The sequence below is a fragment of the Erpetoichthys calabaricus genome, chromosome 7, assembly GCF_900747795.2.
Source record: "Erpetoichthys calabaricus chromosome 7, fErpCal1.3, whole genome shotgun sequence".
Classification (NCBI taxonomy): Eukaryota; Metazoa; Chordata; class Cladistia; order Polypteriformes; family Polypteridae; genus Erpetoichthys; species Erpetoichthys calabaricus.
Window position 1 is genome coordinate 129,415,344 of NC_041400.2, and position 23,730 is coordinate 129,439,073.

General features: G+C 39.0%; 1 protein-coding gene across 6 annotated transcripts in view; it reads right to left on the reverse strand.

Moving 5' to 3' along the window:
• The window catches only part of LOC114654677 (septin-11), a 148,927-nt gene that overhangs the window by 25,234 nt on the left and 99,963 nt on the right, over nt 1-23,730 (reverse strand). For all 6 annotated transcript variants that reach the window (XR_007935396.1, XM_028805371.2, XM_028805370.2 and 3 more), the window contains exons 3-6: nt 19,931-20,126; nt 17,327-17,513; nt 9,483-9,644; nt 2,210-2,306 (exon numbers count right to left, since the gene is read on the reverse strand). Coding sequence is in view for 5 of the 6 variants with exons in the window: in XM_028805371.2 (XP_028661204.1) it covers nt 2,210-2,306; nt 9,483-9,644; nt 17,327-17,513; nt 19,931-20,126 (642 nt within the window). In the remaining variant the exon portion in view is untranslated. The remainder of the gene's footprint in view (nt 1-2,209; nt 2,307-9,482; nt 9,645-17,326; nt 17,514-19,930; nt 20,127-23,730) is intronic.

Here is a 23,730-nt window from a genome sequence, read left to right on the forward strand (position 1 = left end):
CTTGGAGGTAGGTCTACAGACAATTCCTTTGACTTCATGCTTGGTTTGTGCTCTGACATGAACTGTCAACTGTGGGACCTTATATAGACAGGTGTGTGCCTTTCCAAATCATGTCCAACCAACTGAATTTACCACAGGTGGACTCCAATTAAGCTGCAGAAACATCAAGGATGATCAGGGGAAACAGGATGCACCTGAGCTCAATTTTGAGCTTCACGGCAAAGGCTGTGAATACTTATGTACATGTGCTTTCTCAATTTTTTTATTTTTAATAAATTTGCAAAAATCTCAAGTAAACTTTTTTCACGTTGTCATTATGGGGTGCTGTGTGTAGAATTCTGAGGAAAAAAATGAATTTAATCCATTTTGGAATTAGGCAGTAACATAACAAAATGTGGAAAAAGTTATGCGCTGTGAATACTTTCCGGATGCACTGTATGTTCTTTACAGCACTATAATGCTTTTCAGGTTATTCACTGTTTACTTGTACCTTATGGATCAGGCATCGTCATCTCAGAAAACTAGATCAATATCAAGATTAATCAGTACACTACAACAGTGGTCCCCAACCTTTTTGACAGCAAAGACCACTTTATTAGATGCAAATTTTTCCACGGACCGGTCGGGGTGGTTGGGGGGGGGCAATTTTATACACAATTTACATAACATTTCTTTTATTATTAAGTTATTAAGCAGTTCGCATACGTTTGCAACCTGAGATTTTTCTTCTTTTTTTGCATATAACAAAGACATATGCTTTGCATTTGCCATTCCAACAGATTGCACATCACAAACATTAACACTGTTATCATTTTTTTCGTGTCTGCCGTTTCTATAGGAGGGTGACAATGAGTTAAATTCCAATGGATGTTTTTCAAATGTTGACAAGCAATAAGCAAAAGGTATCACTGTAAACCACAGATAACAAAAACAGCAAAAAAAAAAAAAAAAAAACAGTACGAGGAAAGCTCGAAGAAAGAATTTTTTTTACAATGTTTCTGTTTGGGGATCGTTGTACAAACGTGCACATCTGAGCTGCGACCACAGATCTAACTGCTCTGTGGATGATTCATTCAGGCATTTCAAGGTCAGTTCGTTGTAATGAAAGCATCTGCTGAATGTACTTCGTAGTAACGCGATTTCTATAGACTCGTGTCATATGGGGAAACTGTCGGGACCGTAACAATACTTTGTTGTAATACTCTCTCACCTCGGTCTCTCTCCTCTCTCTGCACCGCTGCAAAGCCCCACCCGCCAAGCGTTCTGAAAAGTCTGAGTGAGTCTCCGTTGCCGGCAGTTCTCTCGCAGCCCGGCTGTCAGACGGCTGCGGCCCGGTAGTGGGTCGCGGACCGGTGGTTGGGGACCCCTGCACTACAAGATGAACGTAATCATGTGATTTTTTTTTTGCCATTTTTGAAGAAGAATCCTTGGATATTAGAAATGGTATTTTTGGCACTGAAATTTAATGTTTAAGGGGAAAACACACATAAAACAAGAACATGCGACTTAGGTTGCTGGTGGTTGATTCATCTGTTTCTTTAAACTGCTTACTTCAAGTAACGGTCATGGGGAGCGGAAACCTGTCAGTCTTTCACAGGGGACCAACTGACACAAACATTCAATCAATTCAGGCTTGCCAATAAATCCCAAAAGTATGTCTTTGGGATACGGAAAGGCAAACCTGAGAAATATCCACACAAACACAGACACAATGTGCAAGCACCACACCAACACTGACTGGACTGGTATTTGAGCCGCATATCCTGAAGCTGTAAGATAGCAGTGTTAACAAATGCACCACAATATAAGAGTCATATTAGGTAGTTCAATCAAAATAACAAAATAGCTGCTAACAAGCTCCAGCAGATTTAGCACTGTTAAAAAATAGCAAGTGTTTAGAAAAGGCAACAATGTGCTAAGAAATCCAGACAACTACTTTAAATTGCTAAATTTTTACATAAAAAGTTATGCTTTAATTATTTTTAGTCAAATAAATAAAATAATAAATCCAACCAACGAAATGAACAGCCACTTAAATATAACCCAATTTACACAAATTACTTACAAGTTTAAAAAAATGGAGGAGCAATTTTAAAAATATGATAATGAAAGGTGTGCTCCATTGTGATGGAGTGAACTGAAAATCATTACAGTTAATAAGGAAACCAGCATTTGTTCTCTACAGTACATAGCTTTCAGAGATGCATACCTTGGACAATACCCCAGGGATACTGCCTAGCTTTAGCCATTTTATTTCCAATTTTAACTTCTTCAGTGCTTCCCACCACAGCAAAAGGAAGATGAACCTAAAGACAGAAGGGCATATTTTAAATGTCTGAACAAACATAAACCATATTTAATCAAAGTCAGATTTAAAACACTATTAAACAATTAAAGAAGTCTGAGGTCTATAGCAACCTCTATTTGTTAAAGTAACCTCAGAAATACCGCACATACCCACAACTTTACAAACTCCCAAACCTCTAATAACATTTTTGTATTTAAAGTGCTAGCTTCCATTACCAAGGTAAAGTCCAACAAGACTCTCACTTGTGCTCACAAACCAATTTGTTAAATCTGATTCTTACACTTTCCTGGCGCTTCAGTAGGTGAGTGTGAATGGCAGCTTTATTTGGTTTCCTTGAGTTATGACCTGGTCATTAGAGTTGCTCTCGACACCAAAAACTACCTCCATAAATTCTAACTTTTCTGTTCTTGTTTGACAATCAGCTGTTCTATGTGTAGCACTAATCCTTAGCCCAATTTATCAAGAGCAAGCCTACAAGGTGCAAAACATTCCTAACTAAATAGCTCTATGTATTCCTAAAACATGCAAACCCTTTTATCACTTTAGGGTCACAACCTCAGGACAGTCATTATTAAATATTCTTATGGAAAGTTTTAGGGTTAAAATTTTAAAATAACCCACTTTGCTGACACAAAAAGAATGCAATATCTTCCAATTATAATCCCTCCTGGAAGATTTTCATGACACCACCAAGTATATTAAATCTATTTCAACACAGCTGACCACAAGCAATCTCAACAGCCAAACCACGTCTGCCTGACCCTCCCTAGAATGAACGTTCTAACTTTAGTTAAAGCTGTCAGTTATTCTAAGGCAAAGAAAATGTTACTTAAAATATAAAGATTTTAGTTTGGAGCTGAATGGAACTTCAAAGATATATATGCATTGAATAGAAAACTTATAAAAATAGGACTCCATACACTCAAAAGTCATATAGAGCTACTATAGAGAGAGAGAGAAAGGGGGGGTTGGAGGGGGGGAGATATTCTTCATATGTTAGCAACAGTAAAAATAGCTATGTATTCTACAATATGTGGTAAAAAAAAATCTTAGAGCCCCATGCCATAAATGTAGCATTATTATTATTACTTAGCAATTTTTAATCTACACTTTATAATACATGTTATAATTTATTGGTCGCTATGCCAAAGGTACAGGAAAACAAATAATTCTGCTTTATTAATTTTCATTCTAAGAGGCAGAACTACCTTAATCTAGTGTCCCAGATCCATAACATTACTAAGCCTTGAACTTTGATTTTTACTCTTTTAACTTAAACACTGTCTCAAATTTTGCAAAAAATGACAACGGACAATATTATTTGACATCCATTTGCTTTCTCAATAGGGTAGTCTATTGAGAGCCTTAGCTTACACTGATAACATTGAATAAAAGGCAGAGACCAGACCTGTGTGGGCTATTTCATACTCATGCAGTCACTCACACTTATTTACATGAGATGAAATTAGTGCTGCAGATTAACATAAATTGCTTATTTTTTTTTTAGATATGGGAAGAAATTATAGAACCCATATAAATTTCACATGAACACAGAGAGTATGCTCTGACTTCACACAGACAGTGACTAAGCCAGGTATCACTCTCTTGCCCTGGAGGTGTAACGCAGCATGCTAACCACTGCTTCTCTGACCTCACAGTACTTTATCACTATCTATTATTTTTTCCCCTTCATCATTTGGGGTCACATTGCAAAAGTAAGCCATTAAACAGCTTTAGCGCCACATTTAAATGAATAAAGTCAAAGATAAATATGTTCTGCAGTCACATTTCAACTATTATTTCAGTATCATGGATTGCCAAAGGGCTTTGGAACTTTATTACTGAATGTAGCAGAGAACATCAAGTTTAGATGACTTTGAATTGTGATCTTGTACTGCTTTACTCACATAGATGTTTGAAACAATTCATATCTTAATCATCATTTATTTCAGATAGCACCTATCAGACTGCAGAATCACACGATACTACAACCTGATGTACTTTTAACCAAGATAAAATTATTTAGACACACTTAGGTGTAGAAAAACACCCACACCTTTCTCTTCTGCTAGCATGTGATTCCCATAGAAGCATGCAGTGAAGTCAGGGCCTAAGTGTTCCTGCCTTAGGGATGCCCTTGGACATTTCTGAGCAAAATCTCCTTCTATCACAAGCTCCAAAACTGGTGTTGTATTAGGTAGTCAACTGTCATTCAAACCGAATATAAAACATTAACACCACACTCAGTTTATGTGGTCCATGTATGACTCTCAAACCTGCCACTGTCTTATGTTTTGAACATTTTTCCACTGTTTGTTTTTTTAACCACAAAGTAAACTGTCCTAAAAAGTGTGAAGCAGTTTGGATGCATGGTTGAGTGTGATCTTTGATGACATGACATCCCTTTCTAGGACTGAATTCTGTTCTATCAACCTATACAAAAGTAAGCTGTACAGTTACATCCATCCATCCATTTTCCAACCCGCTGAATCTTACAGAAAATGGTAAATGCGTGTTCTATTAAAAAAAAAAAAATTTACCGACTATAAATTGTGTTTGTAATTAAACATCTTTCTGCAAGTATTAAGAGTTTAAAAGCAACTTCCACCCCCTGATTAATCATCAAAGAGCTTGAAGCGGCAAGTGAGTCTGACAAAATCACCACATGTTGGCCACTACTGTTAAATAATCTTTCCTAAAGTGAATAAAATTCTGCACTAACACCACCAAATGCTTAACTGCCCAAATCATTCCAAGCTTAACTTAAAAATAATTCACAGATGTTCAGAAAACTAAATGAAGCTAAATGGTGTGCAGAAAGGCTCCTTCAAAGACAAACAAGGTCATGTCCATTTAACTTGGATACAAAATGAATAAGAAGAAAATGCCCTGACAAACATCAATTTTACCTTTCCAAGTATGTAATTTAATGTCTACAACAATCATAATGAAATGCCTAACGTAAAACATTTTGTGTTTTGAAATTATGTACTGCACAGTACCTCAATCAATTCTGTGGACAGTTTTACAAACTGGAGAAAAGGGTTAGAAGCTAAAAAAGTGCAGCTATGCCTTGCTGTTTCACTGTGTTAAAGCCAGTATTCTGGTTAGAGAAACCGGGTAACTGGTCTCTGAGAAACCTGGCTAAAAAAAAAAAAGGTACATTTCTCTGTGAATAATCCGATTATGTGCTCATATAAACCATTAACTGAATTACTCTTAAGGGTTTTGTTGTATGCACATGTATTTGCTTTGCACATTTCTTCTGCAGCCACAGGGAGAAGTGTCCACAAAATAAATTTCCAGTGGCAAATGTTGGTGCAATCACATTATTCCTTGTCCTGGCTTAAATAATTTGTCTCAATATTTCAGAAATTGCTAAAATGTATGATGAGCTGAAAATATAATGCTAAACTCTGCAATGCAATCTAGAGAGCAGCTGGGTAACATTTTAAAAGTAACATGCATTACATGGTCAGATTACTTTTTAATAAAGTAACGCATAAGCTAATGCACTATTTATCTTATTGAAGTAAAAATGCCTGTGTTATTATTTGAGTTATTATTACTCTACAAACACTGGGTGTAAGGCAAGGAGGACCAGTTCATTTGAAGGGCTCAATCACAGAGCCAAGCAGAAGAAAGTGTGCTGCATGCAATCTAGTAGTACAAACTTAAAGTGTCAGTTTGACTAAACATAGTTATAAAACACAAAAAAATGATCACAGGCATCATGCTTATTTTCGGATTCAGTGTGGCTAATGATGATGTTTAACAATTTTTTTTGTGTGGTTTAATAACATCAGAGCATTTTGACAAAAAAGAACTCCAGAAGATTACTTGTCCATGTATATGCAGGTTTTAAAGAAAGCAGGTTTCTGCCTTAACCAGGTTATTCACCTTATCCCGGTAAATGCGCTCAAAGTGAAATATACAAGAGTCTATATAATAATGCACATCAAGATGCATTTCCTATTTCTACAAAAAGGAAGCTCTCAGCTTTGTCTGTCCACAATACAGATAACTGAACAATATTCACAAATAAGAGTTAACTTGGAGTTAACAGAAAATGCAGTATACACACATTTGAGAACCTAATTTAAAATTTCATAGGAATCTCCAAGAAGCCAGAGTGACCAATACAAAGGCTGAATGGGAGTGTTCACTTTGTTGCTGCCTATCTGCGTTAATGATAACATTTGAATACCTGGACAGGAGTTTCATAACAATGTGGACCACGGGGAAAAATATATTAGGACTTAACCGAGTCAGGCCCCTATTTCACATCACTAGGACTCCACAATAGAATGCCATGCAGAGGGGGTAGGTGAATAGTGAGCCAAGGTCTCTAGGATGGTGGCTGTGTCTACTTTGTTTTGGATTTTTTTCCTTTTACAATTTTAATTTCCTCCAATTAATTAATAGACAGATATTGTAGGTTTCCATTTATATTTAACCAGTTTGTACCTTGTTCTCAGTGCGTTTTAACAAATCAGCATTTTTATATGTACACATTCTGTAGTTAGTATCTATATATATAATTCACTAAGCTGCCGACAAGTAGACACCCATGGAAAGCATGCAGGCAAGGGGCGTGGATTCACTAAGCCGCCGACAAGTAAGACACCCATGGCGCATGCAGGAAGGAGCCACGCCCACCAACTCTAAGACCACTGGATACGACGACAACTTGCAGAGCCACACCCACCAACTCGTACGCGACTTGGAAAAAACGCTGTCATTTATGTTCGTCTGTGCTAGAGTACACATGCACCTCTGAGCCACGTTGACTTTTCGGTTACGACGCACGACCGCGTGCACCATCGCAAACTGTTTTACACGCTACATACAGCAATTCGCATCCGCGACAAACATGCGTCTTCTTAGATGGTCCTACAGGAACACGGAAAATGTTTCCCCGCCCATGACCAGGTGGTGTGTATGCTTCGAGAATGAGGGTGGACGCGGCAGCACCATCTAAGAAGAGGCATGTTTATCGCGGATGTGAATCGCTGTATGCAGCGTGTAAAACATAGGATACGCACGATAAATAAACCACTCTTAGCCCGCCAACACTAAGACGACGGGATACGCTGACAACTCACAGAGCCACGCCCACCAACTCGAAGACAATGGGACGAGAACGCCCGCCCGCCCACCTGTTAGCAGCGTGTAAAACCATCACACCTTTTAACTCACACACTGCAACAACTCACCAAACAAGGACGCCCTGTCTGTCGAGGCATTCACACTGCCGGAAGACAACCATGGGATACGCAAAAAATAGCCATGTCAGTCAACTCACAAAGCCCAGCCCACCAACTCACGCCCACCAACTCCAGCACGCGTCTACCCACGCTCTCAAGGCATTCACAGTGCCTGCTCATGTGCCCGGACGGAACAACTCACTTTCGTCTCTGCTACAGTACACATGCACCACTCAGCCACGTTGACTTTTCATTATTCTTTTCGATTTCGGCTGCATTTCCATATATAGTCCACCAGGTCGTCCGACCATGGGATACAAACGACAGAGCACCGCCCAAGAACTCGAACCGCTAGAGAGACACGCCCACCAACTCTAAGAGCACCAACTCTAATACGCCTGCCTGCCTGACTGTTACCAGCGTTCATCGTAATGTACTGGAGTGGAGTGTAAAACCATCACAACTATCAGACGCTGTCTATATCTAAGAAGATATATAGATACTCATTCCACGGCACGCGTCCACCCACGCTCTCAAGGCATTCACAGTGCCTGCTCATGTGCCCGGACCTAACAACTCGCCACACACAAATCTTGCTTAATTTGACTCAACACGAGAAACCTCACCCTGCCCGGACACGGAGAGGATTGACAGATTGATAGCTCTTTCTCGAGTCTGTGCGTGGTGTTGCATGGCCGTACTTAGTTGGTGGAACGATTAGTCTGGTTAATTCCGAAAACAAATGAGACTCCCTCCTGCTTAATAGTTACGCGATCGCCAAGCGGTAGGCGTCCAACTTCTTAGAGGGACAAGTGGCTTTCAGCCATGTGAGATTGAGCATTAACAGGTATGTGATGTCCGGTACTGCACGCGCGGTACACTGAATGGATCAACGTGCGTCTATCCGGTGCCGACAGGCATGGGTAAGCCGTTGAACCCCATTTGTAATGGGCACCGGGGCTTGCGACTGTTCCCCACGAACGAGGAATACCCAGTAAGTGCTGGTCATACGCTCCCTCTGAATACGTCCCTGCCCTGTGTACGCACCCCCCCTCGCTACTACCATGGTCGGGTGACTTGGTGGATTATATATAGAAAAGCAGCTGGAACCGCAAAGAACAATGAAAGGACAACGTGGCTCAGAGGTGCACAGATGACAGTTGCACGACCGGTGCACTGGGCTCGATTTTGTTTTCACTTCTGTTTACAGCGATCGGGTCATAGATAGCATTGTTGCAATGTTACTTTTCTTGGTGGCTTATTACATTACGGATGTTTCACATGTTCATTTTTTTCCCTGTGCTTAAAGGACACTAAAAAAGTGTTTCTCAACTGTGACTCCGGGAACATCTCAGTACACAAGCTATATTAAGTGTCAACAACAAAGACTCGCTACACCTTAATCTACAAGTACTGACACTTATCCCTACCGACGAATTAACTTTCACCAGCGTGCCTTCTTCGTCACAGACAATCCCGCTTTCAGTCACGGACAATTGTATGTTGCTCTCTCCAGAGGTTTATCTTTTCATTCACTCACAGTGGTGTCCACAAACACACGCCATTTGGACAATTGTGTCGTTCAGGAAGTGTTCACCCATCAATACATAATTATGTGGCGTATGCTACGCCGCGGGTTGGCTAGTAATCTAAATTTGAATTTTAACTGAAAATTGTTCATAGAACACTGCGCCTGCACTCAATGTGGAGAATGTTATACAAAAATATGTTGCATTGTGTATCTAGTAAAGTTATACCCTAGATACCTTACCTAGTCAGGATTGTAAATAAAAAAAAAAAAAAAAAACCTGAGCCTAGCCTGCCTGAAATGGGTGATAATCGGAACCAGCTGCAGACCAAAAAATATACATCTGTTCTGTAAACATTAACTCTACAGTACATCAAACATCTGAAAATGACATTTTTCATTGTTAAACTAACCAAATCAAAGGAAATGTTTTACTCACACTCATGGTGGCATTGATCTCTGCAACAGTCTCCTCATCCGTTGGAAACTGATAGATCTGAACACCATTGCTGACCAGTTCACTCATGATTTTACTCTTGAACTTATGTAGTTCATTTTTGGCAATGGTGTCTGCTTTGGCAATGATTGGGATAATATTGACCTGTTAGAGTCAAAGATTAAAGCATTTGAAATTCATGTATTGTAGCAATAAGCATTTAGCTTAGTCAGACAGGATTCACTTTAATTAAGTTTCACATTAGTTGCTTTTCTTGAACGAGAATCTTTAAGGCAAACCTTGAAAAGGACCAAACAAAATAAAGTAACATATGAATAATAAGTATTACCATCACGGAAAGATAGGCATTTAGATCATTTACTTTAGAATTATAGAGAAAGGACTTCTGACCCAATAGAATGATATATATTCCATGTACAGTATGTCTAGTACATGTAAATGACATTTGTTATACTTTAAAAATGAAATTTTAACAGTGTTTGCAAATCAACAGCTGATTTAATGTACAAATAGAAATAATATCTGAAATGCATCACACATATTTAGTAATACTGTGAAGCTTATCATTAAGAAATAGAAGAAATATGGCACCACTGGGACATTGCAGATATTGTGAAGACCCTGCAAAATTGATGACCATGAATGGGGAAAGCAAATCAGAAAGGCTAACCAAGAGGCCATGAAACTGAAAGGAAGTAATAGGCCTTTTCTAATTAAAATAACATGCTTGCCTATGTAAGTTTTGTAATAATGCATACTCATTCTGCCAAAACCATGTGGGAAATTTCAAATATTTAACTTTTTGGCATCTATTGCAAGAAAAATGCTTTGGGTTTCCAAAAAAGTCACTGTCTATCTGCATGCATACTACTGGAAGCATTGTGTTATTCAGCAGTGACAGAGGCTCTGTTAGGATAGAGGGGAAATAATTCTGAAGATATGAATGCAATATAAAGCATTATAGACTTATAGACTATGCTGTGCTTTTTTACATGAAAGTAATAAAACAAAATCAAGCACCCTAATTACACAAAAAAGGTAAGCACTTCAGGATGTGTTGCAGCAAAGTATGTGGTGGTAAGTGTTAAAAGAAGAGAGGGTTATAAATAGTCTGAACTGAACACATTATATACATACATACATATATATATATATATATATATATATATATATATATATATATATATATATATATATATGCACACACACACACACACACACACATACATATATATACACATATATACATATATATACACACACACACACACACACACACACACATACATATATATATATATACACATATACGGTGGGTACGGAAAGTATTCAGACCCCCTTCAATTTTTCACTCTTTGTCATATTGCAGCCATTTGCTAAAATCATTTAAAATTAATTTTTTCCCTCATTAATGTACACACAGCACCCCATATTGACAGACAAACAAAAGAATTTTTGAAATTGTTGCAGATTTATTAAAAAAGAAAAACTGAAATATCACATGGTCCTAAGTATTCAGACCCTTTGCTCAGTATTTACTAGAAGCACCCTTTTGAGCTAATACAGCCATGAGTCTTCTTGGGAAAGATGCAGCAAGTTTTTCACACCTGGATTTGGGGATCCTCTGCCATTCCTCCTTGCAGATCCTCTCCAGTTCTGTCAGGTTGGATGGTAAATGTTGGTGGACAGCCATTTTTAGGTCTCTCCAGAGATGCTCAATTGGGTTTAAGTCAGGGCTCTGGCTGGGCCATTCAAGAACAGTCACAGAGTTGTTGTGAAGCCACTCCTTCGTTATTTTAGCTGTGTGCTTAGGGTCACTGTCTTGTTGGAAGGTAAACCTTCGGCCCAGTCTGAGGTCCTTAGCACTCTTGAGAAGGTTTTTGTCCAGGATATCCCTGTACTTGGCCGCATTCATCTTTCCCTCGATTGCAACCAGTCGTCCTGTCCCTGCAGCTGAAAAACACCCCCACAGCATGATGCTGCCACCGCCATGCTTCACTGTGGGGACTGTATTGGACAAGTGATGAGCAGTGCCTGGTTGTCTCCACACATACCGCTTAGAATTAAGGCCAAAAAATTCTATCTTGGTCTCATCAGACCAGAGAATCTTATTTCTCACCATCTCAGAGTCCTTCAGGTGTCTTTTAGCAAACTCCATGCGGGCTGTCATGTGTCTTGCACTGAGGTATGTGTGGAGACAACCAGGCACTGCTCACCACTTGTCCAATACAGTCCCCACAGTGAAGCATGGCGGTGGCAGCATCATGCTGTGGGGGTGTTTTTCAGCTGCAGGGACAGGACGATTGGTTGTGTATATTATATATATATATATATATATACACACACACATATATACACACACAGTGAGGAACATTCACATTGTAGGTGCATTCCCACTGTGAGAGACAGAATATAAAAAAAATTCAGGAAATCACATTGTATGATTTGTACAGAATTTATTTGTATTGCACTGCTGCACAAGTATTTGAACACCTGGCAATCAGCAAGAATTCTGGCTCTCAAAGACCTGTTACTCTGCCTTTAAGAAGTCGACCTCTACTAGCACCTGTCTGAGCTCTTTAAAGACACCTGTCCACCCCACAGTAAGACAGACTCCAACTACTACCATGGGCAAGACCACAGAGCTGTCAAAAGACACCAGAGACAAAACTGTGGACCTCCACAAGGCTGGAAAGGGCTATGGGGCAATTGCCAAGCAGCTTGGTGAAAATAGATCAACTGTTGGAGCAATTGTCAGAAAATGGAAGAGGCTAAAGACGACTGTCAGTCTCCCTCGGACTGGGGCTCCAGGCAAGATCTCATCTCGTGGGGTATCACAGATAAGAAAGGTGAGGAATCAGCCCAGAACTACACGGGAGGAGCTGGTCAATGACATGAAGAGAGCTGGGACCACAGTTTCAAAGGTCACTGTCGGTAGAACACTATGCCGTCATGGTTTCAAATCACGCATTGCACGGAAGGTTCCCCTGCTCAAGTCATCACATGTCCAGGCCTGTCTGAAGTTTGCCAATGACCATCTGGATGATCCAGAGGAGGCATGGGAGAAAGTCATGTGGTCAGATGAGACCAAAATAGACCTTTTTGGTCTAAACTTCACTCGCCGTGTTTGAAGGAAAAAGGAGGAGGAGTTGCATCCCAAGAACACCATCCCTACTATGAAGCATGGGGGTGGAAACATCATGCTTTGGGGGTGCTTTTCTGCGAAGGGGACAGGACGACTGCACTGTATTAAGGAGAGGATGAATGGGGCCATGTATTGTGAGATTTTGAGCAACAACCTCCTTCCCTCAGTCAGAGCACTGAAGATGGGTCGTGGCTGGGTCTTCCAACATGACAATGACCCGAAGCACACAGCCAGGATAACCAAGGAGTGGCTCCGTAAGAAGCATATCAAGGTTCTGGAGTGGCCTAGCCAGTCTCCAGACCTAAATCCAATCGAAAATCTTTGGAGGGAGCTGCAACTCCGTGTTGCTCAGCGCCAGCCCCGGAACCTGACAGAATTAGAGGAGATCTGTGTGGAGGAGTGGGCCAAAATCCCTGTTGCAGTGTGTGCAAACCTGGTCAAGAAATACGGGAAACGTTTGACCTCTGTAATTGCAAACAAAGGCTTCTGTACCAAATATTAACACTGATTTTCTCAGGTGTTCAAATACTTATGTGCAGCAGTGCAATACAAATAAATTCTGTACAAATCATACAATGTGATTTCCTGAATTTTTTTTTTTACATTCTGTCTCTCACAGTGGGAATGCACCTACAATGTGAATTTCAGACCCCTCCATGATTTCTAAGCGGGAGAACTTGCAAAATCGCAGGGTGTTCAAATACTTATGTTCCTCACTGTATATGTGTATATATACACACACACACACACACACATACATACACACACACACACACACACACACACACACACACACATACAGTGCATCCAGAAAGTATTCACAGAGCATCACTTTTTCCACATTTTGTTATGTTACAGCCTTATTCCAAAACGGATTAAATTCATTTTTTTCCTCAGAATTCTGCACACAACACCCCATAATGACAACGTGAAAAAAGTTTACTTGAGGTTTTTGCAAATATATTAAAAATAAAAAAACTGAGAAATCACATGTACACAAGTATTCACAGCCTTTGCTCAATACTTTGTCGATGCACCTTTGGCAGCAATTACAGCCTCAAGTCTTGCTGAATATGATGCCACAAGCTTGGCATACCTATCCTTGGCCAGTTTCGCCCATTCCTCTTTGCAGCACCTCTCAAGCTCCATCAGGTTGGATGGGAAGCGTCGGTGCACAGCCATTTTAAGATCTCTCCAGAGATGTTCAATCGGATTCAAGTCCATGCTCTGGCTGGGCCACTCAAGGACATTCACAGAGTTGTCCTGAAGCCACTCCTTTGATATCTTGGCTGTGTGCTTAGGGTCGTTGTCCTGCTGAAAGATGAACCGTCGCCCCAGTCTGAGGTCAAGAGTGCTCTGGAGCAGGTTTTCATCCAGGATGTCTCTGTACATTGCTGCAGTCATCTTTCCCTTTATCCTGACTAGTCTCCCAGTTCCTGCCACTGAAAAACATCCCCACAGCATGATGCTGCCACCACCATGCTTCACTGTAGGGATGGTGCCAGGTTTCCTCCAAACGTGATGCCTGGCATTCACACCAAAGAGTTCAATCTTTGTCTCATCAGACCAGATAATTTTCTTTCTCATGGTATGAGAGTCCTTCAGGGGCCTTTTGGCAAACTCCAGGCGGGCTTGCCATGTGCCTTTTACTAAGGAGTGGCTTCCGTCTGGCCACTCTACAATACAGCAATACAGGCCTGATTGGTGGATTGCTGCAGAGATGGTTGTCCTTCTGGAAGGTTCTCCTCTCTCCACAGAGGACATCTGGAGCTCTGACAGAATGACCATCAGGTTCTTGGTCACCTCCCTGACTAAGGCCCTTCTCCTCCGATCGCTCAGTTTAGATGGCTAGCCAGCTCTAGGAAGAATCCTGGTGGTTTCGAACTTCTTCCACTTACGGATGATGGAGGCCACTGTGCTCATTGGGACCTTCAAAGCAGCAGAAACTGTTCTGTAACGTTTCCCAGATTTGTGCCTCGAGACAATCCTGTCTCGGAGGTCTACAGACAATTCCTTTCACTTCATGCTTGGTTTGTGCTCTGACATGAACTGTCAACTGTGGGACCTTATATAGACAGGTGTGTACCTTTCCAAATCAGGTCAGATCAACTGAATTTACTACAGGTGGACTCCAATTAAGCTGCAGAAACATCTCAAGGATGATCAGGGGAAACAGGATGCACCTGAGCTCAATTTTGAGCTTCATGGCAAAGGCTGTGAATACTTATGTGCATGAGCTTTCTCAATTTTTTTATTTTTAATAAATTTGCAAAAATCTCAAGTAAACTTTTTTCACGTTGTCATTATAGGGTGTTGTGTGTAGAATTCTGAGGAAAAAAATGAATTTAATCCATTTTGGAATAAGGTTGTAACATAACAAAATGCGGAAAAAGTGATGCACTGTGAATACTTTCTGGATGCACTGTATATTCTTAGTGTGTGTGTACACATACACACACACACAGACAGGGTAAAAGCGCGACAAAGTTTTTTTTAAAGCACCATAGCCACCAAAAACAATTAAACAATAAATCAACACAATTCTCTTTCCTCCACACCCCCTAGGAAGCTCTGTCCTATTCCTCCTGACTCCGGCTTACTTGCTGGGTTCCCACCAGTCCTTTAAATAGTCTTTGACCCGGAAGTGCTTCTGTCCTTCCGATCACGTGACTCACCCATACTTCCGGGTCAGATGGGAAACTTAGGTTTCTTCTTCAGCCCGGAAGTACTTCAGGGCTTCTGTCCTCATGACTCGACAGTACTTCCGGGCTATAAGGGAAGCACGACTCCCTCGGTCCTTGTAGCACCCCCTGGAGGCACCCACGGCACCCAACAGGGCTGAGACAGCAAACTCCAAGTTCCAGGATGCCCTGTGGGAATCCAGGGCACCGCTATACTCCAGGGGAGCTGCCATCTAGCATCTTGGGGGAGGCAGTGTCCAAAAGTAGCTGCCTCCCCCCATCCTTTCATTCTCGGGGTGTCCCGGCCGCCCATCACAATATAAACATAATTTGTTGTGTGTATGATGAAAACAACTTGTAAAATATATTTTACTTTACTAGCTGAATAATAACACTCTCAGACCTTCTTAATCCAGTTCAGGGTTACAGAAGGGTCAGAAGCCTAACATGTGGCACTGGAAGCAGGGAAAGAAACAGCCCTGAAAAGTGAACAATTTCTTTGCAGGGTTCACTCATGTACACATCCATACTTAACACTTAGCCAGTTTGGATTTGCCGGTCAAGTTAACCTGCATATCTCTGGGAATGGACAATGTCTGGGTGCTGGGTTTGAACCCAAAACACTGGATTCATGAGGTGGTACTGCAGCCCACTGTATTACTGTGACTGCCTTAGTTGTGGAAGAAGAAAAAAAAATTATTACATAAATATTATGACAAGCAAATCATTGGGAACAGATAAGCAAAAACAACGAACAAAATTCAAAATTAACTGAATGAAAATTGTGTCATAACTACACCAACCCCCCTGGAAATCACTTAGCCTCCCTAAGCTCAAGCAGTGAAATGTTAAAAGAGCATTCACAAACTATATAAATCTAAAATGTAAAGAAACATTCCTGAAGCAAATTTGTGAAACTGACAAATTACACTTTTAAAATGTGGGGAAACATTAACTGTACTGGGAAAAAATCAAAATAGGACAGGACCAAAAGGTTTAAATTTATTTAAGAGTTCACTGATGAAGATGGTGACTAACATTTGAAACTAGAAAGGTGAGAAAAGCAGCAATGCCGAATATAACTTCTACTTTGTATTTTTTTTTTTTTTTTTTTAAACATGCATATTATTTAACAGCACTGTAAATACAGAGGTTACTGTAGGAAAAAAAACAGAAGTAAAAGATCAAGTTATCCATTCTTTGTATAAAAGTTTGATGAAAAAAAAAATTCTTTGCAGAGCATATGCTAACATGGAAAAACTCACAAATAAAATACAGTAAATTTAAAAAGTTTTCTTACCATCTTGATACAGATGCAAATAAATAAATAAATAAATAAATAAATAAATAAATCATGTCCTAGAAGTAAAAAGATAATTTCAAGCCCTTAGCATGTCCTTTTCTAAAGCTGTGACATTAGTTACTGCTTATTTTTCCTTTCATTTTCCAGACAGACTATTACAAAACAGAATAACCTTTTAGGCATCTTTACGGTAACTGTTGACACATATGTAGCATATAACACTGTAAATAATTAAAGTTCTCATTGTGAAATAAGCATCATCAATACCAATACTATCTGCTTCAGCAGGGACTTACCTTGTTCACTGACCGCACTGCCACCAAAGGATTGCTTTTCACTGGGAGTCTAATACAAGACTGATCAAGACTTAACTTGCTGTTGCATCAATTTGAGCATGCCCACAAGAAGGGTTCCTGGCACAGTAATGCAAATACAGACTTGCTGGCTCATGGTCTCATAAGAGGTTCTCTATCTAGTAAACTGGAGCTAAGATGTATGGAGGTTTTCATGTCACAAAAGTGACTGACAGTCCACTATTATACTGAAATTATGTGACTGACATTTGTTTAAAGTGACAATTAAACAAGTCTCAACTTCAGACTACACATTTTCATCCTACAAACAAAGAATAGATAGGGTAGACTGTGCTGCAATAAATGAAATCCGGGCTGGCTGTAATTATAAAAGACATTCATACCTTGCTGTCAAGTTTTTTCATTGTGACAAGGTCAAGGGACTTTAGAGAATGTCCAGTAGGTGCTATGAAATACAGACAAGCATGGATCCGTGTATCATGATAATTAAACAGAGAACGTTTTATCTTCAGCTCTTCTTGCAGATATGCTTCAAATTGGGCATCAATGTATTCAACAATTGGTTTGTAACTGGAATAGCAAAATAGTCAAAGTTAGATTTTTGACACTTTCAAATCTTTAGTTAATTTAGCAATTGAGAAGATCAATGTTCTGATGAGTAAATAAGAGTCAAAACATTGGACTATATATTTTTCAGGTTTTATGCTTTTCATTTCACTAAATAAGAAAATCCAGGCAAAAACATAATTATGTGAAATAATCTAAATCAAAGCTATGAGTTAGAGTAAGCACTTGATGCTTCCTGGAAAACTAGGGAGCATTTAAAAGAAAAAGTGTCATCCTAGCAGAGAAACATCCTTAAAATCTGTAAGCTTGCAAATATTTGCATTTGGCAAGGGTAGAAATTTGTCTAAACAATATATGGCAGCAGATTGTTCCAAGCATAGCAGCAACAGATCAGGAAAAGTGAATTGTCTGCAGAGATTAACTGAAAAGTATAACTCTTAAAATATTCTGAAAGTTTGGTCAATATTCTCTCATAGTCCAGCATAACCTGAGAGCTACAAGTGACAGAAATCAGGCTCAGCTATTAATAATCTCTTAAAATGCTAAAACAAATAAATTAATGTAATGCAAAATGTAAACTTCCTTTTGTTGTTAAATGCATTAGATAAAATAAAGATATTGATTTTTACAGTACATCTAACTATCTTAATTAATATACTACAACATACCTTTTACTTATAGTTAATTTCATGGTGAAGTTTATGTAGGCTATATTCAGTATTTCAGAGCACTATGAAATCATATGTAGTGTAAGGCACAAACTACAAAATACTGTATGTTTACTGATGATTTTTGAAATGAAAGCTTAGTTAAATTCTAGCAATTATATTATTCAAATTAGTCAAAATAGCAATGTTTGAGATGGTTGCTCCTTTTTTTGTCAATGTCAAATTTAATTATCCTGCTGCACTCATAGGTCCAAAGAGACAAAAATCAATAGAAATCCATTTTCAAAAACTGCTGCCATATCATGTGATTTATCAGATTCTTCTTTTTCAGTCATGTTTATTGCCATCACAATGTCGTACCTCGTTAAGAATAGTTAACAAAAGCCAATTTTATTATGCAGACAGTCTCCAATGTGATGCCCCACTATATGCTTTTTCACATATGCAATGCTGATTATTTGAGACCCTCAGACACACGTCACTGAATTAGGAAAGTTGACCAAAATGTCACAATTGATTACATTTTCTTCTGGATTACTTGAACTTAAAATTTCTCCCATCCAAACAAAATGTACTATCAATCAATTACAGTACTATACTATATATATATATATATATATATATATATATATATATATATATATATATATATATATATATATATATATATATATATATATATATATATATATAAAGGATGGAATGTGAATGATAAAAAGGGAGGCTGTGTAATAAAATACACTTCATCTTTCCAAAATAAGAAAAACTGCTTCATCAGTTTTCATTCAACTGGCAACAGACTGATGATAATATTAATGGACATATTTTGTTTTTGTTTATTTATGTTAATCAGTTTGAAATTGCTTTGTATTGCTGTATGTTAAATATCTTTACATATATGCAATCGTAATTAGTAATTTGTGAAGTTTGAACTTGTATTTTACCTGTGAACTTGTGACAACGATTTGAACTTGCAATCGGTGAAGTGTGCTACAGTATACAAAAATAAATAATTTGAATGAATTTCCTTTTGTTTATTTTTAAATATTTTCATTTACTGTATTACCTTTGATTTTTAGTTTGAAAAGTTATATTTAGGGGAAAAACTAACTACATTCAGGACACCCATTTTCCATTATTACTTAAGGGGAAAAATAGCTCTGTACTGTATATGTTGCTTTACTAGGAGTCATATCTTTCAGTTTGTATTATTGTTGTATATTAGGGTTGAGTGGTATTAAATTTAAGAAATTGTTGCAATGTTTTTGGCAGAATGTTAAGCTCTAACTAAATAATTTCTGAAGGATCATAGAAAGAAAGGTTTAAAGCTTAGCATTGGGACCTAGGGGGGATAAAAAATAGCATGTGTGAAATGGTTCAGATTTGACATAGTAGCTATCAAAAATGTACTTTTATAGGAATACTTAATTGTTTTACTATGGTACAAACATGACACTGTCTCATAAGGTTCTTTCAATTCCATTACCATGAAAATGATTAAAACAGTCTTTCAAGTCGACACTGAAATATGTCCAATATTTACTTCCCTCTCCCAAGAATGAAGGACAACTGTTAAACATTTAAAATTGTTTAAATATTGTATTGGCACAAACATAATATGAAAAGAAAACATTTTATCTACTTGGTGGTTGTTGTACTTCAAGATGAATCTGATGTCTCCAGAAGAATGAACTGTTTATTGAAATGTGTTTGTAGTTAACAAAATATTGTACATTATTCAAATTTCTTTACCTGTCATCTTTGTTAATCTGATCGCCAAACCCAACAGTATCAACAATGGTCAGCTTTAATCGTACATTACTCTCCTGAAGTTCATAGCTTCGTGCTTTTAATCGAACACCGGGTTCATTGTGTGTGGCTGGGTCACCTTCAAACTTGGTGTTGAATAATGTGTCCATTAAAGTGGATTTGCCAACGCCAGTTTCGCCTGATTGCAAAGCAAGCAAAACAGACAAGAGATTTTAACTTGGAGAAACTTTACAAAATTAAGCTATCATTATCTTATTTATATAAAGTGGTCTCACCTTCAAGACTTCAAACATTACACCTTGCATATATTAAGTACTGAATTAGACACAATCAGAAATAAATGCTCTATTCAGACATTTGTAATAAGGCATCACATATAAAAAAAAGTTATGAAGCTGACAAGATGTGTGGATGAAAGTTCTTAAAAAAATCTAATGGAAGCTTGCAGCATACTGACTTTATTGGAACAGAGAACTGGAGAACTATTTTGCATATATATATATAAAATATCAGTTTGTGTTGGATTTTACATTGCAATATAGAAATTCATCAAGCGTTATTAACCTTCTGAATAGTTAGATATAGCTATTTTTATAAATCAATAAACAGTACAAAATTAAGAAAATGCACTGAAGAACAATTTATTGATTTACAACAGATCCTTACTCCGTATCATTCCTTGGACTTATAAGCTTACAACAGATGAAGTCACTGTACTGCACTATACTAGCTGTCCTCCTGGGCTTCAGCATTGAATTACAGATCTATTAAGACACACAGCTTTAAAGATGAAAGGTGCATATTCAGGCACAATGTGAAAGAGATACTGTATGACTCAGCGGAGCTCATGGCAAATCGGGTAGCTTTTTTAATTGATTAAAACAATTACAATTTGAAATAAATGTTAACTCAACCATAATTATCAACTGTGTTTTTATTCCACTGCTGTGAATTTTTATACAGTAAATGAAAATTGGTAATCCACTGGTTCAGGGGTTAGCACTTGTCTCACAGTTTGCATTTTTAACAGCGTGTCACTGCGTTTTCTTTGATACCCCAGCTTTTTGCCTACATCAACAAATAATGTGTGTTTTAGGTAAACTGATGATTCTACTTTAGCCTGGTGTAAAAAAGTAACTTGTGCATATGTACGCTTGCCCAATATGTTCTTGATTTAGCAGGCTTTAGAATATATTTGTATATGTATGAAACAGGTGGGCAGGAACAACAATGAATGCTGGATTTATAATAATAATGCATTTTATTTATAGGGCACTTTACATTAGCAGTAAATCTCAAAGTGCAACACAAAAAGTTAAACAAAGGCAAGGCAAGATAAAAACAGAGATAAAACAAAAATAATTATAGCATTCTTGTTAATAAGCTTTCCTAAATAGAAAAGTCTTTAGCTGTTTTTTTAAAACAGCCCACGATCTGCTGTGTTCTTAGGCTCTCTGGTAGGGCATTCCAGAGCAGTGGAGCAGCGGCTGCAAAGGCTCGGTCTCTCATTGTATGAAGATTTGGTCACCAGGGGGGGGGGGGGGGGGGGGGGGGGAACGAAGGCGGTAGGTATTTGCAAAACGGAGGTTTCTTGCAGTGGATTTTAGTATAAGGAGTTCCTTAAGATATTGTGGAGCATTTCCATGGATACACTGGTGAGTAAACAAACAGTTTGTATTCGATATGGAGATGGTTAGGGAGCCAATGAAGTGACCGAAGGATTAGTGAAATGTGTTCATATTTCCGCACCCTCATCAGGATTCTTGCAGCACTATTTTGAATTTGTTGGAGCTTTTGAAGGCTCTTGCTTGGGATCCCGATAAGGAGTGCATTACAATAATCCAGCCTGGATGAGACAAAGGCATGAACCAGGTTATCAGCATCACAGAGGAAGAGGTAGGGACGGAGTTTGGCTATGTTTCAGAGATCCAAGGAATGCAATTTTACAAAGGTGATGGACATGTGTATCAAATGACAGATGCGAGTCTAACTTGACACCCAGATTTGCAACAGAAGGGGATAGGGTAATGGTACGGTCAGAAAAGGAAATACAATTTACAGAGGAACGAAGTTGATGGGGGTGCCAATTAAAAGAGCTTCAGTCTTAGTGCTGTTCAGCTTGAGGAAGTTCTTGGGCATCCGATCTCATCCAAGCAAGAGGAAAGAGTTGATGGAGGTGTAAGAGAATTCGAATCCATTCTCACATAGTGCTGCGTATCATCGGCATAGCAATGGAATGAAACTCCATGCTTGCCAATGATGTGACCCAGGGGTAGCATATAGATATTAAAAAGGGTCAGCCCAAGGACTGATCCTTGTGGGACCCCACAAGCGACAGTGCAGGTATGAGATTTAGCATCCCCCCCCCAAGGTCACATACTCAGCCCTATCTGTAAGATAGGACTCGAACCACTCCAAAGCAATGCCAGAAAGTCCAATTATATAGTGAAGACGATGAAGGAGAATAGTATGATCTACAGCAGTGGTCCCCAATCTTTTTGACAGCAAGGACCACTTTATTAGATGCAAATTTTTCCACAGACCAGTTTGGGGGGCAGTTTTATACACAATTTACATAACATTTCTATTATTCTTAAGTTATTAAGCAGTTCGCATACGTTTGCAACCTGAGATTTTTCTTCTTTTTTTGCATATAATAAAGACATGCTTTGCATTTGCCATCCATATTACTAACTGAGAATGCTAAACCGGATGGACGCAGGGACATCCGGCCATGGGCCGTGGCCACAAAAGACGTACTGCGCAGGCGCCCCACAAACCCCCCCCGCCCCCAAAGCAACGGAAACCGGCCGGATGGAATGCAACGTAAACGCACGAAGCCATTGCACACGAAACGGGACACACACAAAGAAGAGGATTGAGACCCACGACACCCAAAGCCCCCCTCCAGTAACTGAAATAAGAAATGAGGCCACGCGCCCCTAGGACACCAAAAACAAAGGAGTCACACGCAGGCACACATAGCAAACGAAACGGTTCGCACACAAAAAGGACGATTCAGCCCCACGACACACAAACACCCCCTCCACTAACAGAAATAAAAACTCAGGCAACAAGCCCCCAGCACACAAAAAAAAAAAACAAGCCGCAAGCGGCACACAAAGCCCATTGGACACGAAACGTACACAAAAAGGACGATTCACACCCACGACCACACTAACGATTGCGCCAGTTAGCGGACAGCGCGTTCAATAATAAGTCCACTTTTCATGAAAATTCATTGGGATTAATGAATGTCATTTGCAATCATTGTCATTCACTTTCCCTGAAGAAACAAATGGCAATACAAGTAATGAATTTACACGTTGTTGTCAAAAAAGTCAAATTACACTGCCTCCTTTACATTCATATCCTGCATATCTACAGAAGCTTCTAACTAACGAAGTACCTGAAAGTAAAAACTTTATGAACTGCATTACATCCTACAATAGTTCATTTGATTTTGCATCTACCGGAGTAAATATCAGGTCACCAAAAGGCAATGACCCATACTGCTTTCGCGTATGTGGACAAATATTACATCGCATTGGAACAGTGCACCCTAAAACAAATCAAGAACGCAAATATGCACAAATCACGTCGGCACCTACAAAGTGCTTCTGAAACCGCGGAAGAAAAAATGTCTCGGCTCCAAAAACACATATCACTCCTTATTCCAAATACCGGTCCCAATCACAGAAACATCGGTATCCACTATGACAATGCACAGTAACAATGCACGTGACATCCGTCTTGCCACACTATTAATTATAGATGAATGT